Source organism: Mauremys mutica, chromosome 13 (assembly GCF_020497125.1).
Source record: "Mauremys mutica isolate MM-2020 ecotype Southern chromosome 13, ASM2049712v1, whole genome shotgun sequence".
Lineage (NCBI taxonomy): Eukaryota > Metazoa > Chordata > Testudines > Geoemydidae > Mauremys > Mauremys mutica.
Window position 1 is genome coordinate 46,598,712 of NC_059084.1, and position 23,389 is coordinate 46,622,100.

A 23,389-nucleotide genomic window follows, 5' to 3' on the forward strand; every position below is an offset into this window, starting at 1 on the left:
AGGGGAGGGGCTGAGGGGGGCGGGGGAACACGGCAGGGGTGGGGCTGAGGGGGGTGGGGGAACACGGCAGGGGTGGGGCTGAGGGGGGCGGGGGTACACGGCAGGGGAGGGGCTGAGGGGGGCGGGGGTACACAGCAGGGGAGGGGCTAGCTCAGGCCTCCTCCCCCCCACCACATGGTACTTGCTGCCCCCTTCCTCCCTCTGCCCCCTACTGAGGGCCCTGCCAGGGCTGCCCCATGACCCTCACCCTGCCCTTCCCCCAGCCAGCCATGGGCCCTGCCCCTCCCTGAGCGGGGGGTTTCCCAGGCAATGGCGGGGGCAGAGGGAGGCCTGTTTAGTACCAGTAATATAGTCAAATGTATGATTTGCATATGCTAATTTTGCACAGGCAGGGTATTCTGGGAGCGGAGAAGTGGGGGCAGAATGGGCAACCCCAGTGTCTGCCAGGGGAAGGGCCCAGCCTGGAGGTGCCCAAGCCAGGCCTGGCCTCAGACCCCCCTGAACACCCCCCTCCCCGATCCCCCAACCCTGCCGGGAGAGAACCCAGGCGTCCTTACTCCCACCCCCATCACCTCTCCCCTCCCCCAGCGCAGAGAACCCAGGCGTCCTTACTCCCACCCCCATCACCTCTCCCCTCCCCCAGCGCAGAGAACCCAGGCGTCCTTACTCCCACCCCCATCACCTCTCCCCTCCCCCAGCGCAGAGAACCCAGGCGTCCTTACTCCCACCCCCATCACCTCTCCCCTCCCCCAGCGCAGAGAACCCAGGCGTCCTTACTCCCACCCCATCACCTCTCCCCTCCCCAGCGCAGAGAACCCAGGCGTCCTTACTCCCACCCCCATCACCTCTCCCCTCCCCCAGCGCAGAGAACCCAGGCGTCCTTACTCCCACCCCCATCACCTCTCCCCTCCCCCCGCGCAGAGAACCCAGGCGTCCTTACTCCCACCCCATCACCTCTCCCCTCCCCCAGCGCAGAGAACCCAGGCGTCCTTACTCCCCCCCATCACCTCTCCCCTCCCCCAGCGCAGAGAACCCTGTCTTCCTTAATACCTCAACCATCACCTCTCCCCTAGACCAGCGCAGAGAACCCAGGCGTCCTTACTCCCACCCCCATCACCTCTCCCCTCCCCCAGCGCAGAGAACCCAGGCATCCTTACTCCCACCCCTTCACCTCTAACCTCCCCCAGCGCAGAGAACCCAGGCATCCTTTCTCCCACCCCCATCACCTCTCCCCTCCCCCAGCGCAGAGAACCCAGGCGTCCTTACTCCCACCCCCATCACCTCTCCCCTCCCCCCGCGCTGAGAACCCAGGCGTCCTTACTCCCACCCCATCACCTCTCCCCTCCCCCAGCGCAGAGAACCCAGGCGTCCTTACTCCCACCCCATCACCTCTCCCCTCCCCCAGCGCAGAGAACCCAGGCGTCCTGGCACAGAGAAGCAGTAGAGCCCGCAGCGAAAGGAGATACTGAGGCAGGGTGTGAGAGTGAAAAGGCCTCGTATTTCAGGGGACTCCCCCCTTGACACTGCCCCCCCCAGTTCCTTGGGGGACACCAGCATTTCTGGCGCCCCCGTCTTTCATCCTCCTCCACCATGAGATCAGGCCCAGTGGGGCTGGGGGTGGTCTGTTCCCTTTCCCCACAGTGGCCATCTTGTGTGCAGGGCGGCCATCTTGGATGTGGAGCAGCCGCCTTGGCTCCCCCTTTTTGTCCCCCAAGTTCTCATCTGTCTCCACCCTGAGGTTGGGGGAGGGGCATTCCACAGCCCTGCCCCCCCAATCTGCAGTGGCCATCTTGGCTCACTTATCCTTCCCCAGGATCCCTGGCAGCACTGAGGTGGGGGGGGGGGGACGTTGCAGCTCCCGCCCCCTCACAGCCCACTGGTGGTATCTTGCTGGGAGGCAACCATGCTGAATGTGCGGCAGCCATCTTGGATGCATGGCAGCCATCTTGGCTCACTCATCTCTCTCCACCTTGTTGCCCCATTTCCTGTCCCCATTCCCCCAGAGTCCTCCAGCAGCCATCTTGGGTCCATCAGCGTTCTCCACCTTGAGCCCACGTCGGGAGGGTCGCTGGCCCCCGCGGCGGCCATCTTGGGTGTGGGCAGCTGTCCCGGCTCACTCATCCTTCTCCACCTTGACCTCGAGGAAGGGGCGGAGGTCAGGGCAGAAGGCCTTGTGGGGTGGGGGGACAGGGGCAGAGCTGGAGTCCCCCCCCTCCTCAGGCTCCTGGAAGCGGGGGTCGTAGAGGTGGGGGGGCAGGAGCTGGGCCTCGGCGGAGGGCAGGCGCTCGGAGGGCGGCCCGTAGACCCGGTTGGCCTTGGCGCCGTGCTTGGCGTTGATGTCCAGGCGGTAGCAGAGCTGGGTGAGGGGGGCGGCACGGAAGCGGGGGGACCGAGCCACCCACACCCCCGGCTCGCTCGGGCTGTCCTCCTCGTCCGACATGAGCTCCTCCGTCACGCCCCGCCACAGGCGCTGCTCCTCGGGGCCCAGCAGCCGCGCCACGCCCGCCCGGTTGGCGAAGAGCTGGGGGGCGAGACGGGGGGTCAGCCTCACCGCGCTGCCAGGGGCCCCGGCCACGCACGGCCCTGCCCCCACCACTCCCCTGTGGCCCCACCCCCTGCACCTCCATAACCCCGATCCACGGGCTGTGCCCGACCCCCACCCCTCCTCACATGCACCCCCCGGCCCGGCCGGGACCCCACCATGCCAGGCCCCTCACCCGGTAGCGCCGGCTCCGCAGTTTCTTCTCCTCCTTTTCCTTCAGCCCCTTGAAGGGGTTCAGGGAGTTGCGATACTCACGCCGCTTGGTCAGGAAGTACGCCACGCAGGCACCTGGGCACGACAGGCTCGGTCGGCAGCACGCCACGGGCACCGAGGGGGCAGGGGTGGGGTGGGAAGGCGCCGAGGGGCACAGAGGGGGCAGGGGTCGGGCGGGAAGGCGCCGAGGGGCACAGAGGGGGCAGGGGTCGGGCGGGAAGGCGCCGAGGGGCACAGAGGGGGCAGGGGTCGGGCGCCGAGGGGCACAGAGGGGGGAGGGGTCGGGCGGGAAGGCGCCGAGGGGCACAGAGGGGGCAGGGGTCGGGCGCTGAGGGGCACAGAGGGGGCAGGGGTCGGGCGGGAAGGCGCCGAGGGGCACAGAGGGGGCAGGGGTCGGGCGGGAAGGCGCCGAGGGGCATGGGGGGCAGGGTGTACAGACGCGCTCACCCTTCAGTTCCTTGTCGGTGTAGTTGTGCTGACTCATCATCAGTTCGTGCCTCAGTTTCTCCAAGAGGAATTTCACCACCCCAATGTTCCAGGAAGACTTGATGCTGCCAAGGGGGCAGAAGAGGGGGCGAGAGTCAGACCAGGGCCCTGCATCCCGCTGCCCGTCAGCTCTAGAGCTTAGAGAGTGGGGCTGGGAGCCAGGACTCCTGGGTTCTATCCCAGCTCTGGGAGTGGAGGGGGTCAAATGGTTAGAGAGGAGGGGGAGGGTAATGCGAGGACTCCTGGGTTCTCTCCTTGCCTCTAGGCAGGCAGGTGGGTCTAGTGGTTAGAGCGGGGGGAGGGGCATGCCAGGACTCACCTCTCCGAGCCGTTGAATCTCCTCTGGTTGGTGATGTGGTTGTGGACGTTATGGACAAGTTTCTGTGGGGCAGACAGTGAGTCACTGGGGTGAGGGATCCCCAGGCTGCCCCCCCCAGCATCCCGGGCAGCCCCCACTCACCGACAGCACCAGGTCCCTCTTGCGCCGGGCGTTCTTGGGCCCATTGCCCCGGCTGCGGCAGGGGCTGCTGATGAACCCCAGTGAGAAACGGGGCTCCCCGGGGCCGCCATCCTCTAGGGCAGCGCAGGGGGGCGGCTCCTCGGAGCCTGAGGGCGACAGCTCCCCCACAGGCTGGGGGGAAGGGGAGGGGGTGGTGTGAAAATCTGGGACCACCACTCGCTGATGGGGGACCTCCAGGGGGGGCAGCTCCTCCAGCACCTTGGGGAGTGGGGGAGAAATGCATCAGCCCTGACGATGCCCCTCACTCCTGACCCACAGCCCCCTGGGATTCCCCCATAGCCCCGTGGCACCCCTCACTCTTGACCTGCAGCACCCCGGGATTCGCCCCAGCCCTGCTGGTGCCCCTCACTCCCAACCCGCAGCACCCCGGGATTCGCCCCAGCCCTGCTGGTGCCCCTCACTCCCAACCCGCAGCACCCTGCAACCCCCCGATCTCTGGCATTGCCCTTCAAGCCCCAGGCGCCAAGTGGGAGTTGGCGTGACTCCCATAATGCATCGCTGCCGAGCAGCTCTGAGACAGAAGCCAGCTGTTCCCAGCCAGAGGGGGCTAAGCGAGCACCATGGCAGGGCGTGGGGGGGGGGGGGGCTGTGGCTCACACACCCCACCCAGTCCCGAGTCTCCAGGCTGCACCGGTGAGAAACCCAGGCGTCCGGGCGGCCCTGCCGCTGCCCCTAGCTGCCTCAGCTCCTCGATCACCACTTGGACGCTGCTCCCCAAGCCTTCAGCCTCCACCTCCTGCTCCTGGGCCGCCGGCGGGGGGGGGCTGGCCTTGCCGCTTGGGTGCGCCTCCCTTCGCAGCCCCCCCACCTCCTCCTCCAGCCGCCGCAGGGCCTGGTTGTTGGCCTTGGCCAGGGCCAGGGCGGCCTCGGCCAGCCCCACGGCCTTGTCCAGGCGCTGGTAGATGACGTGCAGCAGCTGCTCGGAGCTCTGCACCGCCAGCCCGTGTCCCGAGACGCTGATGGGGGCGCAGGGGGGCGGGGGGGCACCGCCCGCCCCCTCCGCCCCCGGCTCCCGCTTGCAGGCGCAGCAGCAGCCTGTGGCCTCCTGGGTGCCGGGAGGTGAGAAGAGGATGGTGGCGCTGAAGGACATGGCGGCCCCAAGGGATTGTGGGAGCTTCCCACTCAGCACCCCTGGCGCGGGCACACCCACGGGTGGCTCCCAGAGCCCATGGCACTCCTGGTCGGGGGTGAGCGCTGCAGGGGCTGAGGGGAGGGGAGGTCAAGGAAAATACAACCTCGGGGGCGGGGGATTGGCATGACCCAGGGGGGTGGCTGTGAGGGAAGCTTGGTGGCTGCGAGTTGGGGTTTGGTGTGACCAGGGGGGCGATTGTGAGAGCGGGGTTGGCATGACGGGGGGATGGCTGGCGGGGGGGTTGGTGTGACCCAGGGGGTGGCTGCAAGGGCAGGGTTGGCGTGAAGGGGGGATGGCTATGGGGGGAGGCTACTGGCTGCAAGGTGGGGGTTGGCATGATGGGGGCAGCTGTGAGGGGGGATTGGTGGCTCTGAGGGGGGGTGGCTGTGACTGGGGGTTGCTGTGACCGTGAGGTGGGTGGCTGTGAGGGGAGCTTGACGCCTGGGAGGCAGGGATTGCTGGTCAGTGGCCATGAGGGCCAGGGGGTTGGCGTGACCCGGGATGGGGGCAGGGGGTTGGCGTGACCCGGGATGGGGGCAGGGGGTTGGCGTGACCCGGGATGGGGGAAGGGAGTTGGCGTGAGCCAGGATGGGGGGAAGGGCGTCAGCCTGACCCAGGATGGGGGCAGGGGGTTGGCGTGACCCGGGATGGGGGCAGGGGATTAGCGTGACCTGGGATGGGGGCAGGGGATTAGCGTGACCCGGGATGGGGGGAAGGGCGTCAGCCTGACCCAGGATGGGGGCAGGGGATTAGCGTGACCCGGGATGGGGGCAGGGGATTAGCGTGACCCGGGATGGGGGCAGGGGGTTGGCGTGAGCCAGGAGTGGGGGCCCTTGAGGCTAGTGTGAGAGTAGGGGCTGGAGCTAGGCCGGGCTTGAAGTGGTTTCCATTATCTCTAGGGTTACAGTTTGGGTCAATGGCTCTCAGTTCCCCACTGTACAGATTGTTCCAGTGCCACTGGACATGGGGCCGGAGGGGGGGGGTGTGATGCGGGCCGGGGGGGTGGCATGATGCGGGCCGGAGGGGGTGGTGGTGGCGTGATGCGGGCCGGGGGGCGTGATGTGGGCCGGGGGGCGTGATGTGGGCCGGGGGGGGTGGCGTCACGCGGGCCGGCGGGGTGGCATGATGGGGGCCGGAGGGGGGGGTGGCGTCACGCGGGCCGGTGGTGGTGGCGTGATGCGGGCTGGGTGGCGTGATGCAGGCCAGGGGGGGTGGCGTGATGCGGGCCGGAGGGGGGGGGTGGCGTGATGCGGGCCGGAGGGGGGGGGTGTGATGCGGGCCGGGTGGCGTGATGCGGGCCGGAGGGGGGGGGTGGCGTGATGCGGGCCGGAGGGGGTGGTGGTGGCGTGATGCGGGCCGGAGGCGGGGGGTGGTGTGATGCGGGCCGGGTGGCGTGATGCGGGCCGGAGGGGCGGGGGGGCGTGATGTGGGCCGGGGGGGGTGGCGTCACGCGGGCCGGGGGGGTGGCATGATGGGGGCCAGAGGGGGGGGTGGCGTCACGCGGGCCGGTGGTGGTGGCGTGATGCGGGCCAGGGGGGGTGGCGTGATGCGGGCCGGAGGGGGTGGTGGTGGCGTGATGTGGGCTGGAGGGGGTGTGTGTGTGATGCGGGCCGGGTGGCGTGATGCGGGCCGGAGGGGGGGGTGGCATGATGCGGGCCGGAGGGGGTGGTGGTGGCGTGATGCGGGCCGGAGGGGGGGGGGTGTGATGCGGGCCGGGTGGCGTGATGCGGGCCGGAGGGGGGGGGTGTGATGCGGGCCGGGGGGGGTGGCGTGATGAGGGCCGGGGGGGTGGTGGTGGAGTGAAGCGGGCCGGGGGGCGTGATGTGGGCCGGAGGGGGGGGTGGTGTGATGCGGGCCGGAGGGGGTGGTGGTGGCGTGATGCGGGCTGGGTGGCGGTGGCGTGATGCGGGCTGGGTGGCGTGATGCGGGCCGGAGGGGGGGGGGTGGCGTGATGTGGGCCGGAGGGGGGGGTGTGTGATGCGGGCCAGGGGGGGTGATGTGGGCTGGGGGGGGGTGATGTGGGCCGGAGGGGGGGGTGATGCGGGCCGGGGGGGGTTGGCGTGATGCAGGCTGGGGGGGTGGCGTCACACGGGCCGGGGGGGGTGGCGTGGTGGGAGCCCGAGGTGGGGGGGTGGCGTCACGCGGCCGGGGGGGTGGCGTGACGTGAGCCCGAGGGGGGGGGTGGCGTCACGCGGCCGGGGGGGTGGCGTGACGTTATAGATAAATCTCTGCATTAAGCATCTTCACATAACTTTGCATGAGGCCTGTATTTTCCTACAACCGTGTCTCAGCTGCGGGTCTCGAACGCTTCGTGCAGAGCCTGCGGCTCATGTTCAACATGGCTCTTTGCCGGGAGCAGAATGAGCTCTCGGCCCCCCCGGCAATCAGCTGCCCTGCTGGAGCGCGAGGGGCGAGGCGGGCGCCTCCAGGCAGCTGCAAGCCTTGGCGAGGAGCTGGCAGCCAGAGCCAGGACCAAGCCAGGTGGCCGGCGGGCTCAGTGAAGAGCAGACGTACCGACGGCCTCGGGGGTTAGAAGCCAGGAGCAGCCCCTGTGCAGCACTGGGACCCACCCCCCCCGCAGGGAAGCTGCACGAAGGCCCAACAGACACACACAGATTTGCAGGAGAGGGAAGCTGCTAGAAATGGGAGGGGTCCGGCTCGCCCCACCCCCCTCTAACTCACCTGGCCAGTGCAGCTAAGGGGCGCACAGACGGAGGGTGTGTGTGTGCGCGTGTGCACGTGTGCGCGTGCAGGAGTGTAACATATAGCGTATGCCTATGTTGACTGATACAACATGTATCACCAATGAAGTGGTGCTTTGCCTTATCCCCCCTGAAAAGTACTTTAAGTACAACAACGTGGGACCAGGAAGGGTTGGCCTGACGTGGGGCTGGGCATGTCGACCTGATCCGGGCTGGGGGCAGTTGGCTCTGACGTAGGGGTTGGCGTGACATGGGGCCGGGGAGCAGGGTTGACATGATGCAGGGACAGGGCGGGGATTGGCATGATGCAGGGCCAAGGCAGGGGATTGATGTGACATGGGGCTGGCGTGACACAAGGCTGGGGGGGTTGACGTGATGTAGAGCCATGGGGTTTGGCGTGACGTGGGGCCGGGGGTTGACGTGACACGGGGCTGAGGGGGAGTTGGCGTGACATAGGGCTGGGGTGGGGGGTTGGCACGATGCTGGGGCGGGTGGGTTGGCGAGACACAGGGCAGGGAGGGTTGGTGGGCCATGGGGCCGGGGCGTTGACGTGACACGAGGCTGAGGGGGGGTTGGCATGACACTGGGGTGGGGGGGTTGGCATGATGCCAGGGTGGGTGGGTTGGCGAGACACAGGGCAGGGAGGATTGGCATGACATGGGGCCAGGGGGTTGGTGTGACACAGGGCTGGGGTGGGGGATTGGCATGATGCTGGGGTGGGGGGGTTGGCGAGACACAGGGCAGGGAGGGTTGGCGTGACGTGGGGCCGGGGGGTTGGCATGACGTGGGGCCAGGGGGTTGGCGTGACGTGGGGCCAGGGGGTTGGCGTGACACAGGGCCAGGGGGTTGGCGTGACGTGGGATTGGCGTGACACGGGGCTGGGGTGGGGGGGGGTTGGCGAGATACAGGGCAGGGAGGGTTGGCGTGACGTGGGGCTGGAGGGTTGGTGTGACACAGGGCTGGGGTGGGGGGGTGGCATGGGGCTGCGGTGGGTGGGTTAGCAAGACACAGGGCAGGGAGGGTTGGCGTGACGTGGGGCCAGGGGGTTGGCGTGACACAGGGCCAGGGGGTTGGCGTGACGTGGGGTTGGTGTGACACAGGGCTGGGGTGGGGGGGGTTGGCGAGATACAGGGCAGGGAGGGTTGGCGTGACGTGGGGCTGAGAGGGGGGTTGGCGAGGCACGGGGGGGTTGGCATGACGTGGGGCGGGGGGGGGTGGCGTGACGTGGGGCCGGGGGGGTTGGCGACGCACGGGGGGGTTGGCGTGACGTGGGGCTGAGAGGGGGGTTGGCGTGACGTGGGGCGGGGGGGTTGGCGAGGCACGGGGGGGGTTGGCGTGACGTGGGGCCGGGGGGGGTTGGCGAGGCACGGGGGGGTTGGCGTGACGTGGGGCCGGGCGGGGTTGGCGAGGCAGGGGGGGGTTGGCGTGACGTGGGGCCGGGGGGGGGTTGGCGTGATGCAGGCTGATGGGCTTGGAACAGCGGTTTGTGTGACAAGCCCGGGAGTCCCCCGGGATCCTCATTACCATAAATGCTAACGATGCCCCGCCCCGTCCAGGCCGTTGGTTGTTTACTTGGGGCCCAACGGTTTCGAATCCCGGCCTGTCCAACGTTCCCCGCCGTGTGTGCAGCGCGCGAGCGGGGGCAGTGTGTGAGGAGGGAGCGAGCGCCGCGGCCGTGTACAAAGCGCCGCGCCCCTCGCCACCAACGCTCTCATTGGCTAGCGCGGCAAAAGCCCGAAGGAGCCGATTGGCTGAGATCCGGCAATCGCTGAGCCAGGGCAGAAGAGAGGGGGGGTCAAGGAGCAGAGAGGGGAGAAGGGGTCCCTCAGGGGGGACTTTGAAGTTGGGCCCTTTTCATGGCCACCCCGTAGCCATCTTGGATTTCAGGGCTCCTCCCCCCCAAACAGATGATCTCCAGACCTGGGTGACACCTATCACCTCCTGTCCGGTCACGCCACCCTCCATCACGGCCACACCAGTCTGGGTCACGCCAACCCCCCCACACCTCCTGTCAGGTCACGCCACCCTCTATCACAGCCACACCAGTCTGGGTCACGCCAACCCCCCCACACCTCCTGGCTGGTCACGCCACCCTCTGTCACGGCCACACCAGTCTGGGTCACGCCAACCCCCCCACACCTCCTGTCAGGTCACGCCACCCTCTGTCACGGCCACACCAGTCTGGGTCACGCCAACCCCCCCACACCTCCTGTCTGGTCACGCCACCCTCTATCACGGCCACACCAGTCTGGGTCACGCCAACCCCCCCCCCACCTCCTGTCCGGTCACGCCACCCTCTATCACGGCCACACCAGTCTGGGTCACGCCAACCCCCCCACACCTCCTGTCAGGTCACGCCACCCTCTGTCACGGCCACACCAGTCTGGGTCACGCCAACTCCCCCACACCTCCTGTCAGGTCAGCCACCCTCTATCACGGCCACACCAGTCTGGGTCACGCCAACCCCCCCACACCTCCTGTCAGGTCACGCCACCCTCTATCACGGCCACACCAGTCTGGGTCACGCCAACCCCCCCACACCTCCTGTCAGGTCACGCCACCCTCTGTCACGGCCACACCAGTCTGGGTCACGCCAACCCCCCCACACCTCCTCACAGGTCACGCCACCCTCTGTCACGGCCACACCAGTCTGGGTCACGCCAACTCCCCCACACCTCCTGTCAGGTCAGCCACCCTCTATCACGGCCACACCAGTCTGGGTCACGCCAACCCCCCCACACCTCCTGTCAGGTCACGCTAACCTCTGTCACGGCCACACCAGTCTGGGTCACGCCAACTCCCCCACACCTCCTGTCAGGTCACGCTAACCTCTGTCACGGCCACACCAGTCTGGGTCATGCCAACCCCCCCACACCTCCTGTCAGGTCACGCTAACCTCTGTCACGGCCACACCAGTCTGGGTCACGCCAACCCCCCCACACCTGCTGGCAAGTCACGCCACCCTCTATCACGGCCACACCAGTCTGGGTCACGCCAACCCCCCCACACCTCCTGTCAGGTCACGCCACCCTCTGTCAGGGCCACAGCAGTCTGGGTCACGCCAACCCCCCCACACCTCCTGTCAGGTCACGCTAACCTCTGTCATGGCCGCCCCCCGGCCTTCCTCCCCATCCATCCTCCCTACGTGTTTGGTCCTCCTCCATTGCGGCCTCTCTGTCCATCCCTCCCCATGCGTGGCCAGTGGTGCTGGAACATTTTTAATAGTGGGGGTGCTGAAAACCACTGTGCCTGCCCCCCAAGCTGAGGCTAGGAGCGGGGCTGCAGCACCCCCACCCCCCTAGTTCCTGGGCCTCTGCACGTGGCCCCTGTCCATCGCGCCCTCCCCACGCCAGCCTTCTTCACCCCCACGTACTCCACCCCTCCCCTCCCACCCCTCGCCGTGCCTCCTTCACCCCTTCCCTCCTACCCCTCGCCGTGCCTCCCTCACCCCTTCCCTCCCCGTCCCCACCTCCCCACGCCGGCCTTCTCCCCCCCACGTACTCCACCCCTCCCCTCCCACCCCTCGCCGTGCCTCCCTCACCCCTCCCCTCCCCTCCTACCCCTCGCCGTGCCTCCCTCACCCCTCCCCTCCTACCCCTCGCCATGCCTCCCTCACCCCTCCCCTCCCCTCCTACCCCTCGCCGTGCCTCCCTCACCCCTCCCCTCCCCTCCTAACCCTCGCCGTGCCTCCCTCACCCCTCCCCTCCCCTCCTACCCCTCGCCGTGCCTCCCTCACCCCTCCCCTCCTACCCCTCGCCTTGCGTACCTCACCCCTCCCCTCCCCTCCTACCCCTCGCCGTGCCTCCCTCACCCCTCCCCTCCCCTCCTACCCCTCGCCGTGCCTCCCTCACCCCTCCCCTCCCCGTCCCCCCCTCCCCACGCCGGCCTTCTCCCCCCCACGTTCTCCACCCCTCCCCTGTGAGCGTGTACATCTCTCCTCCTTTCTGTCCTCCCATCCCCAAGAGCTGTGCAATCAAATCCCACCCCCGAGATATCTATCTACCCCCTCCAGCCCCCCACAAACCCCCTCCCTGTCCAGCCCCCCACATCTGTTCCCCTCCCTCTCTAGCTCCCCTGCATCTATCTAGTCCCCACCCCTCCCCCACCCAGCCGCGTCCCATGTACCTATCGCCCCCTCTGTATTGCACACGTCCCTGCCCCAGCCCGCCCCTCTGCACGTGTGCCCAGGCCAGGCAGCGCAGGGGGGCTGGGTGGGGGGCCAGGCCCGGCCCCCCAGTGCCCCGGGTAAAGGATACAGGAAGGTCGCGGGCGGCTCTTTGTATTCGTGTGTGCACGAGGGGGGGACGTAGGCCGCTTCCCCCCCACACCCGCTCTGATTGGCTGGGGCGCTGCACACGCCCGCCCAGCTCCCCCCCAGCTGCACACGCCCCCCCACAGCACGCACTGATCCCACTCCCTCCCCCCTCACCAGCTGCACACGCCTGCCCAGCTCCCCGCCCCCCCACAGCATGCACTGATCCCACTCCCTCCCCCCCTCCCACCTCACCAGCTGCACACGCCCGCCCAGCTCCCCGCCCCCCCACAGCACGCACTGATCCCCCCACTCCCTCCCCCCTCCCACCTCACCAGCTGCACACGCCCCCCCAGCTGCACACGCCTGCTCACAGCACGCACCGCTCCCCCCACTCACGCCTGCCCAGCTCCCCGCCCCCCCACAGCACGCACTGATCCCACTCCCTCCCCCCCTCCCACCTCACCAGCTGCACACGCCCGCCCAGCTCCCCTCCAGCTGCACACGCCCCCCCACAGCACACACTGATCCCACTCCCTCCCACCTCACCAGCTGCACACGCCTGCCCATCTCCCCGCCCCCCCACAGCACGCACTGATCCCCCCCTCCCCCCTCCCACCTCACCAGCTGCACACGCCCCCCCAGCTGCACACACCTGCTCACAGCACGCACCGCTCCCCCCCTCCCTCCCCCCCTCCCACCTCACCAGCTGCACACGCCTGCCCAGCTCCCCGCCCCACCCATCTGCACACGCCTGTCCACAGCACGCACCGCTCCCCCCACTCCCTCCCCCCCACTCCCTCCTCACCAGCTGCACACGCCCCCCCAGCTGCACACGCCCACCCACAGCACGCACCGCTCCCCCCACTCCCTCCCCCCCACTCCCACCTCACCAGCTGCGCACGCCCCCCCAGCTGCACACCCCCCCCCACAGCACGCACTGATCCCACTCCCTCCCCCCTCCCACCTCACCAGCTGCACACGCCTGCCCAGCTCCCCCCCAGCTGCACACGCCTGCCCACAGCCACAGCACGCACTGCTCCCCCCACTCCCACCTCACCAGCTGCACACGCCCCCCCAGCTGCCCACGCCTGCCCACAGCACGCACCGCTCCCCCCACTCCCTCCCCCCCAGCTCACAGCAAGCACTGCTTCCCCGGCTGCTCCCACTCCCTCACCCCCCCGCTCCCAGCTGCATACGCCCCCCCAGCTCACAGCAAGCACTGCTTCCCCGGCTGCTCCCACTCCCTCACCCCCCCGCTCCCAGCTGCATACGCCCCCCCAGCTCACAGCAAGCACTGCTTCCCCGGCTGCTCCCACTCCCTCCCCCCCGCTCCCAGCTGCACACGCCCCCCCAGCTCACAGCAAGCACTGCTTCCCCGGCTGCTCCCACTCCCTCAGCCCCCCTCCCCAGCTGCCCCATCCCTCCCCCCCTTCCGCCACTGCACTGCTGGCCCACAGCATGCACACCCCCAGACGCAGAAGCACCCCCCCCGCATTCCTCAACGGGGCCCTGCCATGGGCACCCTGACCTGCTCCCACTCCCCAGTCCCCCAACTGCTCCGCATCCAGCTCCTACCCCCTCCAACCCCACACTCCTCAGTGGGGCCCTGCCAGGGACACCCCGAGCTGCTCCTACCGCCTCCCAGCCCTGGCTGCTCCGTGTCGCCCTCTCTGAAGCGCTGGGGGGATAAGACCCGGGTCTCTCTTACTTGCGCCATCAGCTCCTTGCGGGGATGGAGGGGGAGCAGAGATGGGGGCGGGCGAGGTTAACCCTGGTTTGCCTCCCACAGAGTGACCCAGCCAAGAACAAGGGGGGTGAGATGGGGGCTTGCAGGGCACAGGCCGCTTGGGGGGAGCCCAGGACTCCCTGGCTCCAGGAGCGAGTGGGGTCTAGTGGTTACAGCAGGGGGTGCGGCTGGGAGCTAGGACTCCTGGGTTCTCTCCCTGGCTCTGGGAAGGGAGTAGGGTCCAGTGGTTGGCAGAGCTGGGAGCCGGACTCCTGGGTTCTCTGCTCCCCCCTGGGGGGCTGCTGACACAGCCACCTCGGCACCGCAGGCGAAGATCCGGGTGGATGGTGCCAACTCCGGGGTGGGCTGTGCCCAGGTCCCCCACTGCACAAAACTGCCGGTTCCAACTGACGTCCTCATGGTGCGGTTTCACCTTGCAGCCCCGTGTCCTGTCTGTGCCGGCGGGGACACTCACTCCTGGCTGTACCCATACGCCTGTCCTCACACCCCCAGCGCCAGCTGGGACACTCGCTGCCAGCTGTACCCATACGCCTGTACTCACACCCCCAGCCCCGGCTGGGACACTCACTCCTGGCTGTACCCATACGCCTGTACTCACACCCCCAGCGCCAGCTGGGACACTCGCTGCCAGCTGTACCCATACGCCTGTACTCACACCCCCAGCCCCGGCTGGGACACTCGCTGCCAGCTGTACCCATACGCCTGTACACTCACCCCCAGCCCCGGCTGGGACACTCACTGTCAGCTGTACCCATACGCCTGTACACTCACCCCCAGGGCCAGCTGGGACACTCACTCCTGGCTGTACCCATACGCCTGTCCTCACACCCCCAGCGCCAGCTGGGACACTCGCTGCCAGCTGTACCCATACGCCTGTCCTCACACCCCCAGCGCCAGCTGGGACACTCGCTGCCAGCTGTACCCATACGCCTGTACAGTCACCCCCAGCGCCAGCTGGGACACTCGCTGCCAGCTGTACCCATACGCCTGTACTCACACCCCCAGCCCCGGCTGGGACACTCACTCCTGGCTGTACCCATACGCCTGTACTCACACCCCCAGCACCAGCTGGGACACTCGCTGCCAGCTGTACCCATACGCCTGTACTCACACCCCCAGCGCCAGCTGGGACACTCGCTGCCAGCTGTACCCATACGCCTGTACAGTCACCCCAAGCGCCAGCTGGGACACTCGCTGCCAGCTGTACCCATATGCCTGTACTCACACCCCCAGCCCCGGCTGGGACACTCACTCCTGGCTGTACCCATACGCCTGTACTCACACCCCCAGCGCCAGCTGGGACACTCGCTGCCAGCTGTACCCATACGCCTGTACACTCACCCCCAGCGCCAGCTGGGACACTCGCTGCCAGCTGTACCCATACGCCTGTACTCACACCCCCAGCCCCGGCTGGGACACTCACTCCTGGCTGTACCCATACGCCTGTACTCACACCCCCAGCGCCAGCTGGGACACTCGCTGCCAGCTGTACCCATACGCCTGTACACTCACCCCCAGCGCCAGCTGGGACACTCGCTGCCAGCTGTACCCATACGCCTGTACACTCACCCCCAGCGCCAGCTGGGACACTCGCTGCCAGCTGTACCCATACGCCTGTACACTCACCCCCAGCGCCAGCTGGGACACTCGCTGCCAGCTGTACCCATATGCCTGTACACTCACCCCCAGCCCCGGCTGGGACACTCGCTGCCAGCTGTACCCATACGCCTGTACACTCACACCCAGCCCCGGCTGGGACACTCGCTGCCAGCTGTACCCATACGCCTGTACACTCACCCCCAGCGCCAGCTGGGACACTCGCTGCCAGCTGTACCCATACGCCTGTACACTCACCCCCAGCCCCGGCTGGGACACTCACTCCTGGCTGTACCCATACGCCTGTACTCACACCCCCAGCCCCGGCTGGGACACTCGCTCCCGGCTGTACCCATACACCTGTACTCACACCCCCAGCCCCGGCTGGGACACTCGCTTCCAGCTGTACCCATACGCCAGCCCCGGCTGGGACACTCACTCCCAGCTGTACCCATACGCCTGTACACTCACCCCCAGCGCCAGCTGGGACACTCACTCCCGGCTGTACCCATACGCCTGTACACTCACCCCCAGCCCCGGCTGGGACACTCACTCCTGGCTGTACCCATACGCCTGTACTCACACGCCCAGCCCCGGCTGGGACACTCGCTGCCAGTTGTACCCATATGCCAGCCCCGGCTGGGACACTCACTCCTGGCTGTACCCATACGCCTGTACTCACACCCCCAGCCCCGGCTGGGACACTCGCTCCCGGCTGTACCCATACACCTGTACACTCACCCCCAGCCCTGGCTGGGACACTCGCTCCCGGCTGTACCCATACGCCTGTACTCACACCCCCAGCCCCGGCTGGGACACTCGCTCCCGGCTGTACCCATACGCCTGTACTCACACCCCCAGCCCCGGCTGGGACACTCATTCCTGGCTGTACCCATACGCCTGTACTCACAACCCCAGCCCCGGCTGGGACACTCGCTTCCGGCTGTACCCATACGCCAGCCCCGGCTGGGACACTCACTCCCAGCTGTACCCATACGCCTGTACTCACACCCCCAGCGCTGGCTGGCCCATTCGCTCCCGGCTGTACCCATACGCCTGTACGCACACCCCAGCACTGGCTGGGACACTCACTCCCGGCTGCATTCACCTCCCCAGCGGTGGGTGGGACACTCACTCCCGGCTGTACTCACAGCTGCAGCCGTGGCTCATGCCCAGCTCGCCCCATGCTGCAGGTCACACCGGGCCCAACCCATCCTCAGTTCCCACTCCCCCAGCTGTGGGGTCAAGCATTACTGGCCAGCCTCTGGCAGGCAAATGAGAAAACGCGTCCAGCTGGTGGCCGATGCCCCAGTGAGGTCCCCCACGCAGCCAGCTTTTACCCTCGGGAACAGCTGCACTGGCAGAGACTCGGTGCTCGTCCCCGGCTGGCACTGAGCCTTGGCACGAGGCATTAAACTGGGGCCCACTGGGCAGTGCCGCAGTACTCCCTGGAGGCCAGCGCTGGGCAGGGGTCAGGTGGGGATTTACAGCTGGCAGGGGCAGCCCCTCAGGCAGTAAAGCGGGTACAACCAGGCACCGGTGCTGGGGGGTACCTTGGCACTGCAGATCCTGACTGCCCCCATCGGTGATGCTCCCTGTGCCTCCCCCAGCCTTCCTGGGAGGGCAAAGAACTCCAGGTCAGAGCACTGCTCCCGGCCCCCAGCCTGCCCCACCCCCGAGCCGGGGCGGGCTGATGCCCAGGGAGTGGGTGGCACAGGCTGAGCTCACTGGCGGACCAGGCTAGGACTGCCCCTCCCCCCCCAAATGACGACACTCTCCAGCTGTGGGGCAGAACCAAGCTTTATAGGGAACCAGCGGGGGCCACGCCCCCTGCCACGGGCAGTCAGCCCAGCCACGCCCCTTCCTTTGTAACCCACGGGGAAGCCCCCGCTCAGGCAGCCCCGTCCCCCTGCGGGTCCCCGCGGTACTGGGCGTGCAGCTGCGCCACGTCGTCGGTGGAGACGCGGACCCAGCCGTCCCGCTGCACGTGGTACAGGTTGACCTGGCCCCCGGAGTAGGCATCGCGGTAGGTGGCCTGGTAGATGGCGCGGCGGGCCAGGTCGTAGGCCTCCTCGGCCGGCATGGCGGGCGCGTAGCCACGGTCCAGCACCCCGTAGGCGTACACCGAGCCCGAGCCCACGGAGAACGCCGTGCCCGAGAGGCGGTTCCCCTCGCTGTCCACGTAGTACAGGCCTGAGGAGAGAGGGGGGGTCACTGCAGGGGACAGGGGCACTGCACGTGTAACCCCTCCCCCCAAAGTGCAGCCCAAGGGGGGATGTGCCAATGAGGGGCCCCTGGAAGGGGTGGATAAGGGGATCACCCCAAGTCCCACGGGGGAAGGTTGGGGTCGGTGAATGCGGGGACAAGGAGTTGGGGAGGGAGGGGACTGGAGAGACACAGGGAGGGGCTGGGTGCTCGGGGCCCCCCGGGGGGGCTGGGGAGACACAGGGAGGGGGCTGGGGAGACACAGGGAGGGGGCTGGGTGCTCGGGGCCCCCGGGGGGGCTGGGGAGACACAGGGAGGGGGCTGGGGAGACACAGGGAGGGGGCTGGGTGCTCGGGGCCCCTGGGGGGGCTGGGGAGACACAGGGAGGGGGCTGGGTGCTTGGGGGCCCCCGGGGGGGGAGGGGGCTGGGTGCTCAGGGCCCCCCGGGGGGGCTGGGGAGACACAGGGAGGAGGCTGGGTGCTCGGGGCCCCCCCGGGGGGGGCGGGGCGGGGGTGACACCGGGCGGCGGCGGGGTGCTCGGGGCCCCCCCGGGTGGGGAGGGGCAGGGGAGACACAGGGAGGAGGCTGGGTGCTCAGGGCCCCCCGGGGTGGGGAGGGGCTGGGGAGACACAGGGAGGGGGCTGGGTGCTCGGGGGCCCCAGGGGGGGCTGGGGAGACACAGGGAGGGGGCTGGGTGCTCGGGGGCCCCAGGGCCGCCTGGGGCGCCCCAGGGGGGGGGCAGGGGGCTCGGGGGCCCCAGGGGGGGCTGGGGAGACACAGGGCGGGGGCTGGGTCCCCGGGGGCCCCCGGGGGGGCTGGGGAGACATGGGGAGGCTGGGGAGACACAGGGAGGGGGCGGGGGGCTCGGGGGCCCCCGGGGGGGCTGGGGAGACACGGGGGGGGCCCCAGGCCCCCGGGGGGAGAGGGCTGGGTGCTCGGGGCCCCCGGGGGGGCTAGGGAGACCCGGGGGGGGCTCCGGGCCCCCGGGGGGAGGGGGCTGGGTGCTCGGGGCCCCCCGGGGGGGCTGGGGAGACACGGGGGGGGCTCCAGGCCCCCGGGGGGAGAGGGCTGGGTGCTCGGGGCCCCCCGGGGGGGCTAGGGAGACACGGGGGGGGGCTCCGGGCCCCCGGGGGGAGGGGGCTGGGTGCTCGGGGCCCCCCGGGGGGGCTGGGGAGACACGGGGGGGCTCCGGGCCCCCGGGGGGAGAGGGCTGGGTGCTCGGGGCCCCCCGGGGGGCTGGGGAGACATGGGGAGGCTGGGGAGACACAGGGAGGGGGCTGGGTGCTCGGGGGCCCCAGGGGGGGCTGGGGAGACACGGGGGGGGCTCCAGGCCCCCGGGGGGAGGGGGCTGGGTGCTCGGGGCCCCCCGGGAGGCAGGGAGACACGGGGGGGGCTCCGGGCCCCCGGGGGGCGGGGGGCGGGGGCGCGGGGCCCCCCGGGGGGGCTGGGGAGACACGGGGGGGCTCCAGGCCCCCGGGGGGAGGGGGCTGGGTGCTCGGGGCCCCCCGGGGGGGCGGGGGAGACACGGGGGGGCTCCGGGCCCCCGGGGGGAGGGGGCTGGGTGCTCGGGGCCCCCCGGGGGGGCTGGGGAGACACGGGGGGGCTCCAGGCCCCCGGGGGGAGGGGGCTGGGTGCTCGGGGCCCCCCGGGGAGTCTGGGGAGACACGGGGGGGGTGCCCTCACCTGGGCCCCGCTTGTCCCAGCCGCAGATCATGGTGCCCATGTGCAGGCCCAGCCCCTTGTACTGATACACCATGTTGGCCAGCAGCTTGGAGGCGGCGGCCACCGAGATCCGCTCCTTGTTGCGCAGCTGGTAGATGCGGCACTGCCGGGCCAGCAGCCGCTCCCAGAAGCTGCAGTCGGCGGCGCCGCCCGCCATGGTGCCCAGCAGGTAGGGGTTGATCTCAATCACCTTCTGCACCGTCTGCGAGGCCACGTAGGAGCCGGCCGTGGCCCGGGAGTCCGCAGCCACCACCACGCCCCCCTGGAACTGGGGGAGGGGGGGTCACAGGGCGCCGAGCTGGGGTACGGCCCCCCCCGAGCACGGTGCCCCCCGCCGCCCCCCCCACGCCCGCCTGGAACTAGGGGAGGGGGGGTCACAGGGCGCCGAGCTGGGGCACAGCCCCCCAGAGCACGGTGCCCCCCGCCGCCCCCCCCATGCCCTCCTGGAACTAGGGGAGGGGGGGTCACAGGGCGCCGAGCTGGGGCACAGCCCCCCCCGAGCACGGTGCCCCCCGCCGCCCCCCCCACGCCCACCTGGAACTAGGGGAGGGGGGGGTCACAGGGCGCTGAGCTGGGGCACAGCCTCCCCGGAGCACGGTGCCCCCCGCGCCCTCCTGGAACTAGGGGAGGGGGGGTCACAGGGCGCCGAGCTGGGGCACAGCCCCCCAGAGCACGGTGCCCCCCGCCGCCCCCCCCATGCCCTCCTGGAACTAGGGGAGGGGGGGTCACAGGGCACCGAGCTGGGGCACAGCCCCCCCTGAGCACAGTGCCCCCCCACACCCCCCTGGAACTAGGGGAGGGGGGGTCACAGGGCGCCAAGCTGGGGCACAGCCCCCCCGAGCACGGTGCCCCCCACCCCCCCCATGCCCCCCTGGAACTAGGGGAGGGGGGGTCACAGGGCGCCGAGCTGGGGCACCGCCCCCCCACACCCCCCTGGAACTGGGAGAGGGGGGGGTCACAGGGCACCGAGCTGGGGCACCGCCCCCCCGAGCACGGTGCCCTCCACCGCCCCCCACGCCCTCCTGGAACTAGAGGAGGGGGGGGTTAGGGAGCACCAAGCTGGGGCACAGCCCCCCCGGAGCACGGTGTCCCCCCCACGCCCTCCTGGAACTAGGGGAGGGGGGGGTTAGGGGGCACCAAGCTGGGGCACAGCCCCCACAGGATGGCAGCCCCACTCCCGCACCAGAGACACCCCCCAGATCACTGTGCCCCCCACGCGGACTCCGCTGCAGGCTGGGCTGCACCACGTCCGGGGGTCGCCCCCTCACTCCCCCCCCCCCCCACGGGAGTCTGTCCCCAGCCCCCTCCTCCTATGGGGGGGTCGCCAGCTCTAGCCCCGCCCCTGGGGGGGTCCTCCCTGAGTAGCCACGCCCCCTGACCTGCTCCCACCCAGGGGGGGCTCTCTCTAGCCCCGCCCCTGGGCTGGCCCTGCCCTTAGCGGGGGGGTCTCCCTCTCCGCCCCCCCCCTGGGGTTGGGGGTCTCCCTCCCTAGCCCCGCCCCCTGGCTTGGCCCCGCCCCTAGCGGGGTCGGTCTCCCTCCCTCCCCGGCCCCGCCCACCTTGAAGGCCAGCGTGGTGGTCCCGTGCAGCAGCTCGATCCCGGCGTCCCCCGCGGCCGGGAGCCCCCAGGCGGGCGGGGCCAAGGCGGGCGGGCCCGGGGCCGGGCGGAGTCCGGGGGCCTGGAGCTCGCAGCGTCCCGCCAGCCCGAAGAAGCCGGGCCGGTTGACGGGCAGCTCCGGGGGCAGCAGGCTGGCCAGCGCCATCTTGGGTGAGGGCAGGATGGGGGCGTGGCCTCGCACTGCTCTATATGTAAGGCCGGCCGCCATCTTGGGTGAGGGCACAGCGTGACTCGGCGGCGCCGTGACCGCCATGTTGGACGGAAGGGTTCTGTGACTTCACCTCTTATCAGATGTATGGAGCATGGGCACCATCTTGGGTGAGGGCAGAGCGTGACTCGGCGGCGCCTTGGCCGATCTTCTCGGCAGCCATGTTCGGTGTGGGCAGCGCTGGCGCCGTGAAGGCGAGCAGGCTTCACTATCTATGTCACTCATGGAGTTCGGCAGCGTAAAGCTCTGCGTGGCGGCCATCTTGGAAAAAGGCAAGGCGGCTTCACTACTTGAGAAAAGCGGCGGTCCGCCATCTTTTCCGTGGGCAGTGAAGATCACGTGACAGACCCCCTCAGCGGCCATCTTGGTTATGGGCACTCTCTCGCTCCCGTCTAACACATGGGGAGGGGCGGCCATCTTTACTAGGGGCATGACTGGCCCTGGAAAAGGAGCGGGCTGGAGCCGCGCGCGCCGCCCCTCCTCCAGCGCCTGCTCCGGGCTGGGACGGAGGGGTCCCTGGGCCGGGCGCTGCGACGCCAGCCAGACTCTTAGCGGCCCAACCAGCAGGTTTTCCTGTCAAACACCAGCCACCCTAGTGCAAACCTCCCCGCACACTCACTTGAGCACAGCCAGTGGGGGCCAGTGTGAGACCCCTCCATGTGCAAAGCCCCTTTGTGAGTGTGCAACCCCCCTCTTTGCCCGTGCACAACTCCCCCTTCGCCGTGTTTGTGCATCCCATCATGTGAGCGTGCAACCCCCCAGGAGCGTGCAAATCCCCCTTGGTGAGTGTGGAAATCATTTGGGAGCGTGCAACTTGCCAAATGAGTACGCAAGCCCCCTTGAGTGTGCAAGCCCCTGTTGCAAATGGGTGCGTGCAATCCCTTTGTGAGTGTGCAACGCCCTCTTTCATTGCGCAACCCCTTTGCCAATGAATGCAAGCCCCGTGAGTGTGCAAACCCCTCTGTGTGCATGCAATGTGCAGATCCCCTTGGGAGCTGCAAATGCCCAGTGAATGTGCAAGCTACTGGCTCTGTGTGCAACTCCCCTTCCCCCCAGAGCATGCAACTCCCTCAACCCTTCGTGGAGAGGTGGGGGTGCAACACAGGGCCGCCCAGAGGGGGGGTGTTAGGCCTGAATAAAGATGTAGCACAAAACCAGTTGTGCCAACCTGACTAAAATCAGGCTAGCAGAGGTTTCTGGGAAAACCCAGAGTGAAATACTGACAGGCAGAATTGTCTCACAAAGCCCTGGGAAAGAGCAAGATAAGTGAGGGGGCTGATGCCAGCTGTGTTGTGTTAAGACACAGTGTTTGAAGGACCGATAAGAAACACAAGCATCTCACAGTTCTGACTAACTCCCTGGTTTAGTGTTCGGTGTGTTTTTAACTCCCTCACATTCCTAACCTTTGGCGCTTGTTGAGATATTAACAATTCAATATTGTAGAGACTAGGCATGCGTATATATTAAAAGGTGTCTAATTTCTAGTTGTTAGACAAAGGGGGTGGATTGCTCTAGTGAATGATCTATGACGTAATAAAACTGTCTATATAAGCTAATACTAAGCTGTAAAGAGGGCTGCTGGTTCTTTTCGGATACGAGCTGTTCTTTACTGATACGTGCACTTATCAATAAAGAACTTTTGATCGGACCTTGCTGGTGTTGCCTGGTCTCTCTGCGGTCAGACAACGAACTTCGCTGTTGGGGTTCGAGTCCCCGACATCTTTGGCGACTCCGCCGGGACTTTGTCTGACTCTCCGGCGGGGGATCAGACTTTGAGGCAACGCAGCGCGCATCCTCTGATTTAGAGGAGCCTTGCCTGGTAATCTGATCTCTGCGTCGGCGATAAGGCGAGTTCTGTGAACCAGCTGAAGCTCGTAGAAATCCAGCAACATCCACCTACCCGTTGAGTAGGGTTAAGGTTGCCTGGGTTAGAGTCCCAGTGCAGATTGTCGGGGTTAGAGTCCCTGACAACTTAGGTCTGGGTTAGAGTCCCAGTCCAGGTTTGCACAGGATCCAAGTAGTCTGGGTTAGAGTCCCAGCCTGGGTTTGAGTCCCAGTCCAGGTGTTCGAGTCCCCTGGAGAGGTAAGTGAGCGCTCGACGCGGGAGGTGGGGGTTAGAGTCCCTTTACCTTGACGCGGGGAAGAGGGGTTAGAGTCCCCTTACAAAATGGAACAATTTGGCAGTAAGTGCCTGGGGGACGCCCCATTGTCTCTAATACTTAAAGATTGAAAGAAGATTTCTGGAACCAGGTAGCTTTTGGAGCTGTATGTTTAAAGCTGTATGGAGAGCTCTTGTAAAAATCCCCCAGCATATGCCCCAGAGCCACACTGGGAGGAAGACTGTCTGTGGGGACGTCTGTCTCTCTTGGGTTCACGCCATCTGAATTTATTGACTGTGCAGCAAGATATGATGCATCGTGGTAATAGGAAATAATGGCCTTGG

The 23,389-nt window shown here is 68.4% G+C and overlaps 2 protein-coding genes across 5 annotated transcripts; both read right to left on the minus strand.

Annotated features, from left to right (window-relative positions):
- Positions 1-102: 102 nt before the first annotated feature.
- On the minus strand, positions 103-11,980 carry C13H14orf93 (chromosome 13 C14orf93 homolog). Of its 4 annotated transcripts, XR_006573224.1 has the most exons (8): positions 11,852-11,980; positions 4,363-4,964; positions 3,702-3,959; positions 3,561-3,622; positions 3,203-3,306; positions 2,718-2,830; positions 1,390-2,521; positions 103-572 (listed from the first exon to the last, which is right to left on the minus strand). XR_006573224.1 is itself a non-coding variant. In XM_044986206.1 (6 exons), the coding sequence occupies exons 1-6, from the start codon at positions 4,849-4,851 to the stop codon at positions 2,114-2,116; spliced, it is 1,434 nt and encodes a 477-aa protein (XP_044842141.1). In that variant the 5' UTR covers positions 4,852-5,887; the 3' UTR covers positions 1,356-2,113. The 4 variants fall into 4 exon arrangements, 1 of the variants encoding a protein (XP_044842141.1); XR_006573225.1 differs by lacking the exon at positions 11,852-11,980 and having other exon boundaries at positions 3,702-3,872; positions 4,363-5,887; XR_006573226.1 differs by lacking the exons at positions 3,702-3,959; positions 11,852-11,980 and having other exon boundaries at positions 4,363-5,887.
- A 4,995-nt stretch (positions 11,981-16,975) lies between these two features.
- PSMB5 (proteasome 20S subunit beta 5) lies at positions 16,976-20,908 on the minus strand. Its single transcript, XM_044986242.1, has 3 exons — positions 20,680-20,908; positions 19,083-19,389; positions 16,976-17,386 (listed from the first exon to the last, which is right to left on the minus strand). Exons 1-3 carry the CDS (start codon positions 20,881-20,883, stop codon positions 17,085-17,087), a joined length of 813 nt encoding a protein of 270 aa, XP_044842177.1. The 5' UTR covers positions 20,884-20,908; the 3' UTR covers positions 16,976-17,084.
- Positions 20,909-23,389: the final 2,481 nt, after the last annotated feature.